Below are 17,315 nucleotides of genomic sequence, written 5' to 3' on the forward strand. Positions count from 1 at the left end.
CTAGTTTTAACGTGACGTGGTAACTCTAATCCAGTCAGGGCAAGAATTCACTCTTCTCTTTTCCCATATATTGGCTCCACTGTAAACTTGCAGCAAAAAAGTGGATCTGAGGGATGCAGAGCTTAATTGCAATAGTGGGCCTGGGAATCCTTGCACCTTAAATCTCATGGCTTGCCATGGGACATCTAAGGTCCTGACAGGTCGTTTTTTAGCTTCTCTTGTATTCTGTGATTATTCTGTGAAAATAACATTTTAAAGGCACTTGCTTATTTTATTGCTCCACTGCTAAATAATTGAAATCAACACTTAGCTTTTAATTATAGTGATTTTATACCATAAATATTGTATAATGCCCGACAATGTAATTGGGCACTTTTGTGATAACTCCATATTTTTTAAAATAAGGGGGAAATCTCTGAAATTCATGCCTTCATGCTCGTGCCCATTAAATGTGGTTATCATTATCTAGTGACGACGTATGTTCTTCCTAACAAGAATTCTCTTTCATTCTGATACTATCTCCATGCTAGATTATTCCTGTCCCTAGTAGCACCTCGGGGCAAGAGTGGGAAGTAAATGTGTCCCATATGGCTTCTTTAGACAGCAGTTGTGGGCGTGAGGAGATGGGAGAGACAATGAGATGGAGAGACCATGGTGTCTTCCTGCCTCATCCTTCCCTCACTGTCATGTAAGTAGTGCAAGCAGAGGAAGGGCACAGCCGTGGCTTTTTGCACTGTCAAGCTGGTTAGGAGTAATGTGGGAGTACATTGCATTCGGGACGGGATGAAATTATTTGTTCTCCCATGTGAGCGGAAGGGAGCCAGGGAGGAACTGTGTTCTGAGTCACCCTTCTTCCTGGAGCGCCTCCTGGGGTGGTGCCGCTACATGCAGCCCCGTGCAAGACTGAGCCTGAAGGCTTGAACTAGCTGATTGCAAATATTTTACAGAAGTCTTATTTTCTGGTAATTACTTTAATATGATTCAGTGTTTTCTCTTTTGTCTGATCTTGTTGATGAGCCTTCATGCCTGATCCTTCCCTTGCTGTCATGGGAGAAGGGCAAGCATTCCCATACCATCTGCACCATTCCTGCTGGTTTGCCTCTTGTTTTCAGTGGCTGTGAGTGCATTTTGAAGCGTTGTTGTGTTTAATACAGTGGACCAAGAGTGTGTCCTTGCAGAAAAATGGCTGATGCCGGACCTGTCATTGTGAAGCTTTTGAAACTACTAAGCTGATTCAGACACTGGGGGTAGAGCAATTTGCAGAGTCAGGGTCCTGGTGCTGTTTACCAGTTCACATTCCTAGTGATTCCTGAAACTGGAGCTCCTGTGAAAACCTGGAACTTTGCTTCTGAGACAAGTGCTATGTATTAACTGAGTCCAAAGGACCCAGTGTTCAACAGATATATGAAGAATGGCTAGGATTTAGGTTCTGATGGGTCACCAACAGTATTTATAGAGGCTAATAATAACAGTGAACAGACTCATTCCATTCCCAGATCTCTAGGGTTTTAAAAATCCAGCAGAACCAGCAAAATACCTAAAGCCAAGCCACTGAAATCCAGCCAAGTTTTGTAAAGATTACAATGGTAGCTTCAATTAAATATAAATTGTGCGTTTTAAATGTACAATTTATTTTAAATGGGTTACTTTGCCAAACCATAAATGTACCAATAACTAAACTAAGAAATAACAGATTAAGAAATATCAGTTTATAAGGTTTAGAAAAAACCTTTCAGATATTTTTAATGCTTTTGTTGAACCATGTGATTCATATTTAAGCCTAGTTAGATCCAATTCATACATATGTATCATTATCGCAGGCTGTACACCTCTCATAAGCAATTGACTGCTCTGTGTTATCACATTTGTTCAACACGGGTGTGGGGAGAGAAGTGTCGACTACAACTCATTTGCATAATCTTTTGCGTGTAGTAGAAAAAAATCTGTCTCACATTATACCTAGAAGAAATACATGGGTGCTCATAATTCATATTATCCCATAAAATTTAGAAGAGCATTAAGAGACTGCAAATGAAGGTAATTTATGTATAAAACCTCATCCGTGAAGAATTTATTGCCATAGTAGGTATAATATACTTTGGCACAGACTTCTTCCCTGAAACTGGTACTTGCAGACTTGCAAAAAGGAACATACCAAAGACCTTGCAGGTTAGAATATAGTCTGTTGTTTTACAAAACACATTATTATGAAGACATTTTTTGTTTGAGAGCTGAAACCAATTGCTAAATTAATGTTCTGTGAATTGTTGCTGATGTGTGTGAACATCTTCACTAAGTGGGTTGCCTCTTTAAAATCAGTGTTAATTTAGTGGTGCTACCTTTGTGTAGTTATTGATGTATGTAAGCATATTGGACCTTAGTGGGAATGGAGCAAGCTGCAGAACTACATTTACATAAAACATTCTAATGTATAATATCTAAAAATTAATATCTGCTTTGCAGAGGTAGTTTGCCAGCAGTGTCATGAAATACAGATCTCATTTCCTTCTGCGAGGACTGTGCTGGGAACACGGGTGCTCATCGTCCTCTCTGCACTGGGGCAAAACTGCCAGATAAAGGTCATGGGATTCATCCATCTTGTTGCCATTTTGAGACAGCGGCATTTCTGGGTGACCACAGGGCGATGTGGCTCCTGTGTCCCCATAGACTCGTGCTGGTAGAAGCAAGGCCGAGGTAGGGCCGTGGTTACATTGCTGCAATGTTGTGTGCAATCTTGGAGAGACTTCAGTGCTGTCTCCTCAGTGTTTGTGCAGCTCATGCAGCTGGAACAAAGATATATTTCCTTTTGTTCCTTCTGCTGGGGTCTGATTTCTTTTTCCTTTTGAGATTACAGTGTGCACATATGCTTTTATAATTGTTGCCTCTTTTTGACCCAAACACATTTAGTTCCCTGAAAGTTAATGACATGAAATGAAAATCAAGGGAAAAAGCAACCTGTTGAAACTCCAACATTTCCACGTAGTACAAAGTAACTTTAAAATAGGGAAGGATCTAGTTTACTGTAAAATATGCCACTTAAATGCACATAGCTGGGAATGGAGAGAAACAGCTGCTAGCCTGATGTATTAGAGGGATTTTGGCTCAAGTCAGCAAGAGAAGCTACAGGGCTTATTGCTATAAACACGAACCAAAGCTCTCGAGCATTGATGTAGAGTGCATAGGACCTTTAAAATTCTTCCCCCAAAGATACACAGTGGTGTAGGGAAGCAGTTTGCTAGGCTTGGATGGACAGAAGACATTATCATTTCCTCTGGGATTTTAATTAGTTATTCCAGGAAGCCTAGGTGTTTCAGGAAGTGCTATTAAAATATTACTCTATTTCTTCAGGATGTAGATCCTTGGACAGTACACTTACTGTCAGGCTTTTCTCTGTTGGCTTGCCCTGCAGCAGAAATCATAAACTACTGAGAGCAAAGATAACTTCCTTTGCCAGGTGTATTAGTTGTAATTACATCTGTTGCAGAAAGAAGTAACTTCTCTCTTGAAAGTGATGTGATTTTTGAGGTCAGCGAAGATTTACCTCATCAAGGATGTTGTTTTGCTTCTAAGGAAAACCTCAGTGGACTGAGGATCTGAAGTGCTATGTTCAGTTTTCTGCTTTTCCAGATGGATTTAGTGGAGTTGGAGATGGTGCAGAAAATGGCAACTGAAACGATCAGGGCAAATGGAACAACTGTCATGTGAGGAGAGACTGAACAGGCTGGTACGCTTTAGTTCAGAGAAAGACAGGTATTTGTCACTGAGATTTACAAAATCATGGAAGTGATGAAAAAGCTGAATGTGAAATTAGCCCTCCAAATCCTGCAACGCAAGAACTAGAGAGCACTCAGTGAAGCTAATAGGAGATCAGGTTTAAAACAAATAAAATAAAATACTCCTTCATTTTCTGAAACTTCAGATAGTGAATTTTTTGCTGCAGAAGGTAGTGAAGGCAATGGTATCAGTAGGTTCAAAAGGGAGTAGACAATTTCATACACAACAGGACTACAAATGGAGAGTGGAATTCCATGCCCTGTAACATCACTAATACGGCATGGAGGAGTATGGGGGGAAATGTGCTGCCAAAGCAGTCAGGCTTCTGTTCTTTCCCTAAATAATATCTCTAAATAGCACACCACTGTTGGAGGGACCCATCGTCTGACCCTGCAGGGCATTTTTTTTCTGCAATGCTAGAACCATACAATGTTTTCCTTTGAAAAATTCTTATTGTTAGTACACTGAATTCTTATAGGGATAATAAAGAAAAAAGGATAACAAGTGTGTTAATATTGCATTGTTGACACCTGAAATATGAATGTATTTTAAAGTCTGATCCAGTGATAGTGAAATGCCTGCCTGTTACTGTGCATGTTACCAACATGGCATTTATTTGGAAAATGTACAACTTGGAAAATGAATTTTAAGTTTATGTGCTTGTTTTTCTTGGCACTGAGTTATAGTTATCTCTGAAGTGGAAAGCCATCCAGGTGCAGTGAAGCTGTATGGTGCCATAAGCGCTCTAGCAGGAAGGTATGCAGGACAAGTATGCAGGAAGCTGAAGCAGAGTAGTTTCTTCATGCTCCAGTACTGTGTGCTACTGAGATGTCTTTGTGCTAGTTCCAAGTAGGCCAAGTTGGGAGAATGAGACACAAGAGGGACTTTGGGTGATCGCATTCACAGGTCAGGGGCCCAGAACTTGGCACATGGTCCCTGTTCTAAGCACTGGGCTTTAGTGACACCACAGAGCTGCAGTGACATCCCTGCGGGTTGGGGCATCTTCCCCATGCACTCTGTTCAGTGCCTCCCAAGTCCTGATTGCTCAGCAAGACCCTGAATATTTAGGCTACTGCTACTTATACAGTAGCTAGCTCATTTATTATTTATCTCTTTAAAAAAAAAATCAGATATTTTTAGTTATCCAGATCTGTAGCATTTAGAGGAGACCTGCAAAGATGGAAAAAAATCACTAATTTAATATAGGAGATAGAAAAGTTATTTAAAATATTTTGTTCTTTAATTTTTTTGAATTAGTCTTTTGTATGCTGTATTCTTTTAAACACTAAGTATATTGATATAAACATTCTCTATTTTAATTAGAGGATGTGGGCTTTGTTCACATGGAGCCTTTTGAATATTTATGTAGCTGCTCTGCTCTAGGCACAAGCTTTTAGTAGAGATACCGGCACAAGCCGTAAACTGTACCAGTGCAGCTCAGGTTGGTTCATCGTGTCCGAGGAAAACTGATAGTGCTCTGCTGTTGATGGGAAATCCAGTGTAAACCAATCCACACTAGTGGTCTCAGATGTGTTATGGGAAACATGTTTGGCTTTTAATCTAAATAAACGGAGTGTTTGGTTCTTAAGAGCATCTTCTTTTTCCTCGTTTCAGTTAAATAAATGTTAACACAAATGAAGAGTTTAAAACTGTCTGACTAAAGCCTCAGCTAATGAGCTTTAGTTTTGTGAGACTTCCAGTGCTATCATCCTGTTTGTTTTCCTGGGAAGTACTTCAGCTACAGGGCAAAAATAAACAAAAGAAACCTTTTAAATCTTCTCACTTAAATACATTTATGCATATTTTGGTTAACATTTACTTCTCACAATTTTATCTTGATCTGAGAAAAAGTTTCAGATGTATTGTTTTCTTAACAAAGATTTGACCCTCATTTTTATAGACACAGTTTTGCTACTTTTCCTATCAGCATTTAGTTCAAAGGCGAACTTCCAAGCGCACAGGCAAAAACCCAGTTCTATTGTATAAAATAGAGATGTGTGGTTTATATCATGGGAGTTTAGAGAACAATGCAAAGGTCAATTGTGTTGCTTGCTCTCCTGTCACATGACGTGGGTGTGTATATGAATGCATCCCTGGAATTCCACTGTGGGATCTGCATCTTTGAAGCTGATGCTAAAATTACTGCCGAGGCTCTTCCAAAGGCGGATACTGATAGAAGATTCAATGAAATCGAAGGTCGCCAGTCTGGTAGGCGTTGAAAGATACCTGGCTATGATACTATTTCTGATTTAATAATGCGAATGGGAGGCTAGCCCTTTGTAATAATTAGGACTAATTACTGAAGAGGTGTTGACAGATGGGCTAAGAGGAAACAAACTGCCTTTATCCAGTGGCTTAGAGTCAGATTACTAGTCTTGTGTTATCTGTTTCTCAGAAAGTAGAAGCTTCAATCATTCACTAAGTCTTCAAAGGGGAAAGGGATCCTAACAATATACAGGATTTGGGATGAAGCTATGAAATACATCTTTGACTCAAAATGGCTAAATTAATCTCCTTTCCGTAAATTATCATACTTTTAAAGTTTGAGTTACAGATGGAGAATCTGATTGTAGTACTGAAAAAGATGTGAAATCAATATTGATGACTGTCCTGTTGTTTGTCGCTGCTCCTGCTCATGGATTAGTCTAAACTCAGTTCCTTGCTGTTAATTATATTAATGTGAATTATTTTATGCCCTATTATGCCATGTTTGCTATCCACTTGAAATGGAGACAAGGGAAAATATTTAGCACTCTCACATTCAGCATTTGTTTTATGCAGATGTCATATCTGCTCAAAAAGCAGAAAATACATCTGCTCAACCTAATTTCAGTTATTTACCTTCTTAGGGTACAAGATCATGCACATTTAAGGAAGAAAACATTATGATATAATTGTATTTACTAAGAAATCACTCATTGATGTAAGATTTCCTTAAAAAGCTTTTATTTTCTCCTTTTGGATGTAGTGTGCATCCAACACATCTGCATAAAGTAGATACAATGGTCCAATACGAACGGATTTAGCAAAGATGTTCAGGGGTTAATGCTTTCTCAGCAGAATGAGCACTCAGTGTGACTTACTGTAGGCAAATGATTTAAAAGTCTAGGAACTCTGTGTCTTCTCAAATGACTGCTTTTAAATGCATTTCTTCCCCTCTCCACCTTATATAGGTCCTGTTTTTCTGAGAACCATGAGATAAATATGGTTGCATTGAATAGCATTTATAAGAAGAGAGGTGGCTTTCAATTATTTATTTACTTTTAACAAAAGAGGCCTTTTAATTAGTGTTTAAATATTTATAACAGTTTTATTGTGCTGTAAAATCGGTTATACTTTGATCTAGATTTTCTGGTTTGAGATAATAGGGTGGGTAAAAGTTTTCCTAATGAATTTGGTCAGAACATGACATAATCTGATTATCTGATGAGAGATTGACACTTCAGTTCCTGCCAGCATAAAAGCGCGGTACAATAGGGGGCTGTTCACACACATTCAAAGGCTGGGAGTTCAAGTTCAGGTACTGCAGAATTGTTCAAAGTTTCAAATTAAGGCGATGAAACGGTTTTGCATTTTTCACTACATTTTTGGTCAGGAGTAGTTTATCTTGGATGAGAGGAGTGAACTCTATTCTGTAACTTTGGGTTTATTTCTCTCCATTTGCTAAAGAGTGGTCCACCTTACTCCATAAACCCTAGAAAACCTGACTGGTCAGAACATCGGAGACAGGGAATGGTACTAGGGGCTGGGAATTAAGCATCACCAGTGTTCAACTGCTGTGAAATGTGGGACCAGCTTGTTATTAATATCCCTCTCATTTTAACAGTTTGACTGTTTAACATATGATTACTCATCTCAGAACCTTGTAGATTAACATATTTAATTAGTGCATCCTACATGCTCGTGCAAAATGGAAGTAGACTTGTGTGATCAAACAGGCAGGAAAGAACAGTTGTGGGTTTGTATCTAAAGTGTAAGCTTAGCCTAAACTGTTAAAATAAACTTTTTTTTTTTTTAGTTAAGGTAATATTTGCCTTGTAAATATCATTCCTGTTTGCACTGGAATTATAGTGATCCTTGTTAGATTTCTTGGACTAATTTACTCTCCAATAACTTGGCTTATCCAAATACTTATGCTGCATTGGATGGGAATCCTAATAGATAAATCACACACACTATTAGTAATTAATCTTGAATTTTGAGGGATATTTAGTAACATAATAATAGTTTGTAATCTGCAAGTTTGACTCATGTTTAAGTGATATGCATAACACAAAGTCTTCCCTTTGTAAAAATACTGAAAAGGTTCGTGGAGAAACTAAAATGTATGCACAAAATGATATGGTCTGTACTGAAACATGGTTGCTTCTGACCTTGAAAGTTCACCTGAATAAGAATTTAAAGTTGCAACCTACTGAATTGATGCAGATCAAAGTACTGTCCATGAAACAAACGCTGAGGGTAGGAAACAGGTACAATATTCTGATATAAATGTATCTCCCACTATGGCGGTGCAGGTAAAGTACTTAGCCTGTTCAGTTAAGTGCAGAATCTTTTTTTACCTCTTTTAACAAATATGGATTTTGAGACCATATTTTGTGCTTTTATTTTTAAATCTATGAAATGTAAGCTGCGTGATTTAAGTAAAAGGAAATATTTTGGAACGCACTGTCAGAGCTCAGCTTGCCGTGCACTTTAATTGAATTACCTACTTCTGCTGGGCGTCTCGCCCTTGGTAAGGCGTATACAATAGGGGGTTATTTCATAAGCAGAAGACAACATACAGCCAGGAACACGAGCAGAAGTAATAAAAGTACATGAAAAGCAGCTTGCTTCATTGTGTCTTCGTAAGTCACTACTCAGTATCTCCTCCCACCTAATGTGAATTTCAGGGCCGTTCATATTCAAAGAAACTTAAAGACTTCTGACTGCAAATGACAGTGATTTGTACTTCAAGTATGGCCAAAGCAAAATAAAATGCAACACTACTAATTCCATGGCTAATAAAATATTTGTATATATTTATTTGATTGGAATTTAATCCAAATATAATATTTATAGAGTAAGAAAAGAACTTAAACGCTTTTGTTTTAGATGGATCTAAGGTAAACAGATGCAGAATTAAAATGCAGTGTCTTGTAGAACTTGCTGAGATAGTAAAATGGATGTAATTTTAAGGTAAGTATGAAAATGGGTTGTGGTCTCTTTCCCCTTTGTTGGCTGTGTCGGGTTCGATCCTGAGCAGAGCTCAATGGCAGTGGAAGCAGCTCTGGACATGGTCCTGTACATCGGGAATCAATTGGTAAGTCATTGTGTGATTCTTCTAGGAGTATAATTTAATTTCCTATAGGTTATATTTTTATTATGTGATATCATGTTACACATACATTTCCTTAATACTAAAAACTCTTTAAGTTCTATTTCACGCTTTGAAGAAAAAAGTATAGAAGACAAAAAGTCATCTGATTTGTGCTGTGTTACATGTTCCTATGCCCTGTGGGAGGAAAAGAAAAGTAATAGAACAGGCAAATAAATAAACGCGGTGTTGAAACTGGCATGACAGTTTCTGCTCTTGCGCAACGGAACTGCAATCAATTTATTGTCTTCATTGGTCAAATGCCAGGATAACAGTATAATATTATATGAGCGTAGATTAATTAAAGTGTAATTAGAATGGAATAAATTAAATAATCACAAAAGTTTGTAATGGGAAAAATATGTGTTCAGAATTAATTAGTTTGCAAATAAAGTGATATTTTAATTGCTCAGAGTTACAGAATCCCTAATTGCAGACATATAATTCTGGTCCAAATAACTTCAGTTGCTGTAACAACTTGATGTATTTCTTCTCTGTCAATTCTTTTTAATAGTTTGTTACTAAACAGGATTATTGCAGGAAATGACTGCTAAAATGTCTGGAAGTTGTTTAATTAAGCCCATGCTATCTGAGGGCATTATTAGCTCTTGTAACCAGAAGATTTGTAGCTGATGCTGCACTGCGCAGCACCTAATGAAGGAGGATGGGCAGGCAGAGCCCCGTGGCTGACAGATTGCTCTGCATGGCTGAACTGGAGCCTGCTCACAACAATCTTCTCATGGTCCTTGGCTTATCAGTTTTGTGCTAGATTACAGTGATTTATCAAGTGTACAAACTTAAGTTCATTTTAGGTCTGATGATTCGGTACCAAGAGACAGTTGCATAAATACTTCTTTTCACTTCTATTGTGCATTTTCATATTCTTCAATTTTTCAAAGTGATGCAGCATAACAGAGCTGAACTACTATGGGGTTTATGCCTACTTTCTCCAAACAAGGCTGCCTGTAGTTATATCATTGCACTTTACCAAGCAATGGTTTCAGAAAGTAAAATAAAGTAGTGTCTTTTCCCTCATCTGCAGAATGAACCTGTTTATGAAACACTAGAATTCCATCTGTTTCAGCTGTATTTCATGCTGTATTTTAGACTCCCTTATTAAAAGCTAATGCAGTGGCATGTGAGGCAGGGGCTCTCATGTTTTCAGACCCCGTCTTTTTGGCATAAACGTATCCATGATACTTGGCTGTCTCCAAAATGTTTACTTCAGTAAGATTTGCAATGCCCAAAATGTTTAACTGTGTCAAAAAAGGTCAACCAGCTGATAGCCGAAGGCGAATATGTCAGAATGAAAGACTTAGAAAAAATTATCAGTCTGACACAGTGGGAGTATTAGAATGATTAATGTTTATGTTAATTTATGGCTTTTACATATTGATTAATAGCTTTTTGTTTCAGTGACCAAAATGTGTAAGTGGCAATGAGATCCATATGCTAACTCAGTGTCTTTCAAATAATTACATTCATTCTTAGTTTTGTTCCCATGCTGAATCTATGTTTTCATATAGAAAATAATTATTGTACAGTGACTTTTTAAAAAATGGCAGATGGAAGTGTTTGAAAGTGAACCTCAGACACAAGCCTGGGTTTCAGTATTCCTGAAGGTTACACACTGACATTTCTATATATTTTTTCTTGCGAACTTCATTACTTTAAATTGTAATATGTTGTGGTTTAACCTCATTCATGTAGGGGATGCTTAGAGACAAAAAAGGTGCTAACGCTGTGAGGAGCCATTATCTGAGTGGAAATCATTAAGTATGTGTTGCATTGCACGATGTTATTAGTAATTTTCTTTTCCGCTCCCATAAGATTTCTTGGCATATCACCAATTGCTAATAAGCAATTTTGTTTGCTATCTGTCCATAGACTATTGCAATTAAAATGTGGAAGCTTCTATCATCCGTTGTCTAAATGTCAGGAGAGAAGGTAATTTTGGGGAGCTCTTGAGCGAGGATGAGCTCCTGCCTTCCCTTGAAGTCAATGGGAAATGGAGTTCTCAGCACTTCTCAAAATGACACTCTTGAAGTGTTTTTCTGAGCAGTCATTGTTAGTCATTAGACATTATTTGATGACTTTAGAGCGAAAGCTCTGACAGCATTTAGCGTTCCCAACCTGGAAAGGAAGGACTTGTCAGTTGTAATGTTGGCTGTGTGGCAACAGGTTTATGATATCAGTTGATAAAGGATTGTATAGGTAGGTCACATAAATCATCGCCTTCTCTTTGACACTGATGTGTCTCTAACTAGCAAGTTTTGCAAGCAAGAGAATTCTATCTAGAAATCTGTCTACACTATCTACATATTGTGTTTTCCAGTGCAAGCACAAGTATGCTAACGAGTGCTCCCAGTCCACCCTCGTGATTTTTTATTTTTGTAGGTTTTGAAGTCACATATGAAATACAAATATACATCACTGTGCTTATGGTAGTCATAGGTAGATAGTAATAGGAAAAATAATCGATTGAAGAGAAAGCATTTGGTTATCCTTACTCCTGAAAATTATTACTGCCTTATTACTACATTTTACTGGTTAAAAACAGAAATTTCTCCTCATTCTAATTTCTGATTGAAATCAATTTATTGTTTAAAAGATTTCTACTGATTTTTAATTTCCACCTGAAATAAATCATTTTTTAAATTAGCTTCAGATAAATCCTAGAGGTATAATAAGGTTTATGTCTCAATTTAGCTCCAAAGCTAGCAAAGGGAGCTTTAGACTGAAAGCTGCAGTGTTAGTTGATGAGTGAATTTTCATGTGTTCTGGGGCTCTGATCTTTGCAACTATTTGTGTAGCGCTCCTACATCTCTTGATCTGTGCAGGCAGTTGCTGTATAAACTTCTACTGATTTTCCTTTTACTAGTGTGTGTTTCTGCCTTTGCGCACAACAGGTATACCGTGTGTTTGGGAGGACTGGGGTGAGAAAGCAAGAAACAGGCTGCCTGGCTTTTGATTTTGGATTCTAAACTAAGTGGCTGTATTGAAACGCTGCTCATGAATTGTGTTCTTGTAGCCCTGAACTCTTTTTCTCTGCTCCCTAAAAGTGCCGTATAGCGAGGCAGCATTTTGCATCAACCGGGGATGTCCAAGGTGTTTCTGAGTCCCGCTGTGTTGTGGCACAGTTCCTGGAGGTGGAGCAGGTGCTGGTGTGACCCTGGTGTGCCACTGCTGCCCCGGCAGCTCACGCAGCACAGGCGCTGCCTGCGCGGGAAGGGCCGCCGCGCTCGGGCATTTCCACCACCATGGAACCCAGTTCTCTGCAGTGGGTTAGAGGCTGGAAACGTGGGAATATTGTGTTTGGAAAGCTCATGCTGCAGGGGCTGCCTGCTGTATTTTAATACTGGAGCTTGTAAATGTAATGGAATACACAAAATTGCTTCGCGCTGTTAATTTGAGGGAGTCGTTTATGTGCACTGACTTCCTCCGCAGTTACAGCTCGCGACCCGCTTGGAAAACGCACCCAGACACTAGAGCCAGGCCATACAGCATGGCAGGTGTCACCAAACTTACCACTGAGCGCACGCAGGCACGGAAGTGCGGGATAAAAAGGGGCTTTTGTATTAATAAAGAAGAAAGAGCCTAGGAAGGGGGGAGAACAATTCCTTCACATCTTTCTCAACTCCTTCTTTCCTCTGAGTTTTCCTTTGGGAAGGGTGGCACCTGGTAGATGAGGAATTTTCAAAAAATAACAGGGATTTCATATATCTGTTTGTGAGCACACCTGGATGCGTCGAGTATTTTGCAGTAGTAATTATGTCTGCACACCTGCTGGTTTCAGTCCCAAATCAGTTTGCCAGACATGCCTAGAGAGATTTATTTCTCCTATACCTTAAAAAGCTCTTTTACCACTGAGTTTTCACCGCTCTGAATAAGCCTAAAGAAAAAAGAAGAGGATTTTTTCTTGTCTTTGCTTGAGCCCTTGGTCTCTGAAACCGAACTGTGGAGATTGTAGGGGGAGGAGGGCGTTTGGATGATATTTTAATAGCAATTTGTTTTTGCTTCAATGTGTGATAGAAATACAAGTGACAGGAGTGGGAACAGGAGAGTTGCTGAATTCTGCCGGAATTTTTCCTGTGGGAATCTCTTAATGTTTCTAATTCTCTGAGAGATTTTTCAAAGGTAATCCTTTTGACGTTTACATATTTTAAATGACTCTCATTAAATAAAAGCTTAACTTTTTTATATCAAATGATGAAGTGATGATACTGGAATAGCACTGCATAGACATTGAAATGGTTTTGAAGATTTTTCTAATTGCAACCTAAACAAAATATATTTTGTGAGAGATATTAATAGTGAATTGTTCTTTAAAATAACATAGTTTTGAAGGAAATTCAGTTGTTCTCGCGTTTAGTAGCAGCATTTTTTTTTAGACAGACCACTTTTTAGTACCTAATGTGTAGTGCATGTAGCCATTTGCTAATTAAAACACTAATTTGAACATCTGGGTTTTCCACTCCTCGCTCGCATAGCAGATATAATCCGTGCAGGCACCCAAGGGTTTGCACGGCACCTTGTGAGAAATACTTGTAGTTGTGTGTATCACACCAGAGCGTCGTTCAGCCCCTGAAGGAGGATGCTGTTACAAGCACTAAAAGTAGAACAACTTTTAATAAATAAGAGTGTGATGACGAGGTGTTGCATCTCTTACTGGTGATATCCTCTTGCAAACAAATAATGCCATAAGCAAAGTGATTCTTATCTTTTAAATGTCCTTCCATAGGAGGCAGGAGCCATAGCATGAGGGTATCTCAGGGACAAACATATAGTCTAGCCCTACGACACTTTGAAATGAACTTTCTTCTACAGGTTGCACTTTGCTTGTTCAAGCCCTTGAGCCAGATTTGGTCTCAGACCAGCCTAAATACTAAGCAAATTAATTTAATTAAATTTGCTGCAGATATCCCCAGTTAACAAGAACAGATTGGTCTCCCTGAGGCTAGACAGAGTTAACAAGAAAATAAATATTGTGCTAATTAGAGAACTCATTTTCAGACACCTGGGGTGAAACTTTAAAAAGTCCTAGAGATTTAGGATTGAAAATTCATTTGAAAATGAGTCTTAGGTTTCTAAATCACTTAGGCACTTTTTAAAAATTTACCCAGGGGCTTTAACCATTGCACACTCCTCATATTTAGCATGTTTGCAGCTGTTTGCTTAGCAAAATATGGTATAACCATTATCAATTAGTGTACCACAATGTATTTCATTATCCCTATAAGTGAAGCAGAGATACTGAGCTGCCTGCTGAGTCGAAGGGAGGCTAAATGTCATTTTTTTGGAGGATGCTTATGTGTCAACAGGAACAAACAGATACTTTCTTGGAGGTTTTAAGGCACCAGTGCACCAAATTTCCATCTATTTGTGACCTTAAGGGAATTTCTGTTGATTTAAGTACCTAGGAACTTTTAATTAAATCTTGGTCTTAAGTGACTTGGTCTTAAATCCAAGTTCATGGATGAAGAAGACAGCATACATGCAACTTTATAGTTCAGGACTTGCTAGAAGACAAATGAGACACTTAATGCTGTCACACTGCCGTTCATCTGCTGAGTCACGATGGGAAGTAACAAGGAGTCATACGCCAAATAAAAAATGTCATAGGTTTAATATTAAGCCACATTTCCAGATTCACATATCTGATTAGCTAAAAAGCAAGCAAGGAACCAGGCTTCATGGAGCAATAAGTCCCTTCACTTGCTTGTGGCTTGGAAGTACGCTTTCAGTTGGTTTTTTTCCTGTAGCCAGTCTGAGGATTGTTCTGAAATATTGCCCTTGTAAAGACATGCATTAGTAGCGTCTGTTTCATGCCAGGCAAAACCCTTCCCACAGCCACGCACACACTTGCTGTCTGTCAGCAAAAACTTCTGTGTCGGTAATTAGAAAAATGCTATTAAAAACCTGCCTTGTAATCCCAGATCGCCTCTGGGTTGGCTCACTTCTGGTTTGTTTTCCTTGCTCAATGTACTAACCCAGGATGGTTCCATCGTGAAGAGGGACCCCACTCCTCGGACAAGCCACCTCGTTACTGTTTTATTTACCTGGTTCTACAGTGTCCCTCTGAGGGCAACAGCTGTGGTGTCCTGAAGGGGTGACCTTTGGTGACAAAATCCTTAGTCTAACAAGTTTATAACAGAGGTGAAGCATGTTAAAGGGCTAAGTTGGGAGCTGGATCTCACCATAGGGGTGAACCTGTGCATCATGTAATCATCTGAAAATTCACTCTGACCTATCATGAGTCTAGATCATCAGACAACACCATAAAACACATGAGTCAGGGCACTAAAACGTGGAGGTTATCCACTGAGCTCATTATTTTCATACCTAATTACACAGTGCTATTGAGGGAGAATTGCACATTGTGCTGAAGAATCCTGTTTCACCACTAATCCTAAAAGATAATTGTATTTAATTAGGACCCCTAGGTACCATGGCGATTACTGATCTATAAACACTCAAGGTAGACCTGCAAATGAGGTGCAATAGCAAGTGCATCCATTAAACACAACTCAAAAGCTGATACTGAGGTGAGATGACAATTACAAGTTGAGCTGTTTTAATTTACCATGTAACTTGTAGCTCTAGCACTTTGTTTTGATTCTCCACAATTTCCCTGCTGTGAACCAGCAGGCAGAAAAACACCCACTGATCTTCCCTTACTGAATTTAGAAAACGTGTTATTTAATCCAGTCTAATATATGTATAAATGAGAAAGAGTGATGAGAGTTGACATCTGTAGTGGCAAAAGGTGTCCTTTTCTGTATGAAGTCAGGTCAAAAAGGAAGAAGCAGAAACTAGTAACTAGTAATGTCACAGAGAAAGCCATGAGAACCTTTCATGGTAAAGATGTTTCTTGCAATGCCTGTTATAATGCATTTTCCAATGAGTTGCAAATTGTGCTTACAGTCAAAGCTGCTGGCTGCCTTGTCCCAGCACAGCTCTGGAGGGTCATTTGACACAGAGAAGTTGACCTTGTCCTTTGGTGCTTGCACGCAACTGCCTGCAAAGGCATTAATGTGCATGGAAATAGGCGCTGAATGCGCTGGATCAGTAGGAGTGTGTCTAATCAGATCACACAAACTATCTGTCAGTTCATAATAGATTGTCCTTTGCATTTCCCATGTTAGGGCAACATGCTTCCCCATCTGATGTCCTGTTCTTTGCTGACTTGGGCCACATTTGAACCAATGACATAAAGCTGAAAGCATCCATCTCTCTTTATTGATCCTCTGGGGAATACAGACCCCTTGGAATAAAATGTTTGATACAGTAGTCACTATGTTTGTGTAAAATACTGCATTTATTTTTTCAAGTAATGGTGCTTGCAACCAAAAATTCAGGCACTTGGGAGTAATGGGATTCTTGTGTAAAAATGATCATAACTCTAATCTCATCTGAAATCATTTTCAGTTGATGTGTTCACTGCAATGTTTCTCTGTGTTTGTGAGTGGAAAGCACAGAACTAGTATTTTTATGGGGCGGAAGTGAAAAGACTTGCCAAGGGGCTAAGTGGAATGATAAATTGCTTGCCCACTGAAATTATGGGTATCCAGTTTCTTGCATTCTGCAGCTCTTCCTTTCTTCAGCAAGGAGAACAGCTGAACAGTTTTGTATTTACCAGCGTACAAGTGGTGCGTGCACATGGTCAGCTCAGCACTCACCTTGCTTTAAAAGGAATGCAGCACAAAGCAGATTTGACAGCCGCTTGATCAATTGATGGTAAGGGGAAATGTTACACCGAACTGTATAGCGAGTAGAAATAACATCCACTCATGATAATACACAGAGGAAAGTGACTAGAAAAAGCAAATGGTCCTGATCAGAATATATTTAAAGTTGCAATTTCACTTTAGGCTGCCCTACCCTCTATATTTGTGCCTTCTCCTCGCTCCCCCAGGTCATTGCTCGGATGGCTCTGCCACCTCCGGATCCACAGTTTGTTCTCAGGGGTACCAGCGCTGCAGTCCACACTCTGCATTTTTCCTGTGGAGGCCAAGAACCTGATGTCCCCATTCTTTTCTCTGGGTAAGTAAACCAGGATTTCTGGCTGAGGTGAGCAACATATGGACGTTTTCTTTTAAAAACAAAGTGTATTATTTAGATAAATTGTATCTGGAGAAAACAACAATGCATGGTTGGTAAATGATGTGTGTGTTACCTTTGTGCA

At 39.0% G+C, this 17,315-nt stretch overlaps 1 protein-coding gene across 5 annotated transcripts in view; it reads left to right on the top strand.

The window, feature by feature from the left end:
- The window catches only part of GNB1L (G protein subunit beta 1 like), a 45,089-nt gene that overhangs the window by 7,914 nt on the left and 19,860 nt on the right, over positions 1-17,315 (top strand). For all 5 annotated transcript variants that reach the window (XM_065851476.2, XM_065851475.2, XM_065851472.2 and 2 more), the window contains exon 2: positions 17,046-17,173. In XM_065851476.2, coding sequence (XP_065707548.1) covers positions 17,058-17,173 — 116 coding nt within the window. In that variant the 5' untranslated portion in view covers positions 17,046-17,057. The remainder of the gene's footprint in view (positions 1-17,045; positions 17,174-17,315) is intronic.

The sequence above is a fragment of the Patagioenas fasciata genome, chromosome 17 (assembly GCF_037038585.1).
Source record: "Patagioenas fasciata isolate bPatFas1 chromosome 17, bPatFas1.hap1, whole genome shotgun sequence".
Lineage (NCBI taxonomy): Eukaryota > Metazoa > Chordata > Aves > Columbiformes > Columbidae > Patagioenas > Patagioenas fasciata.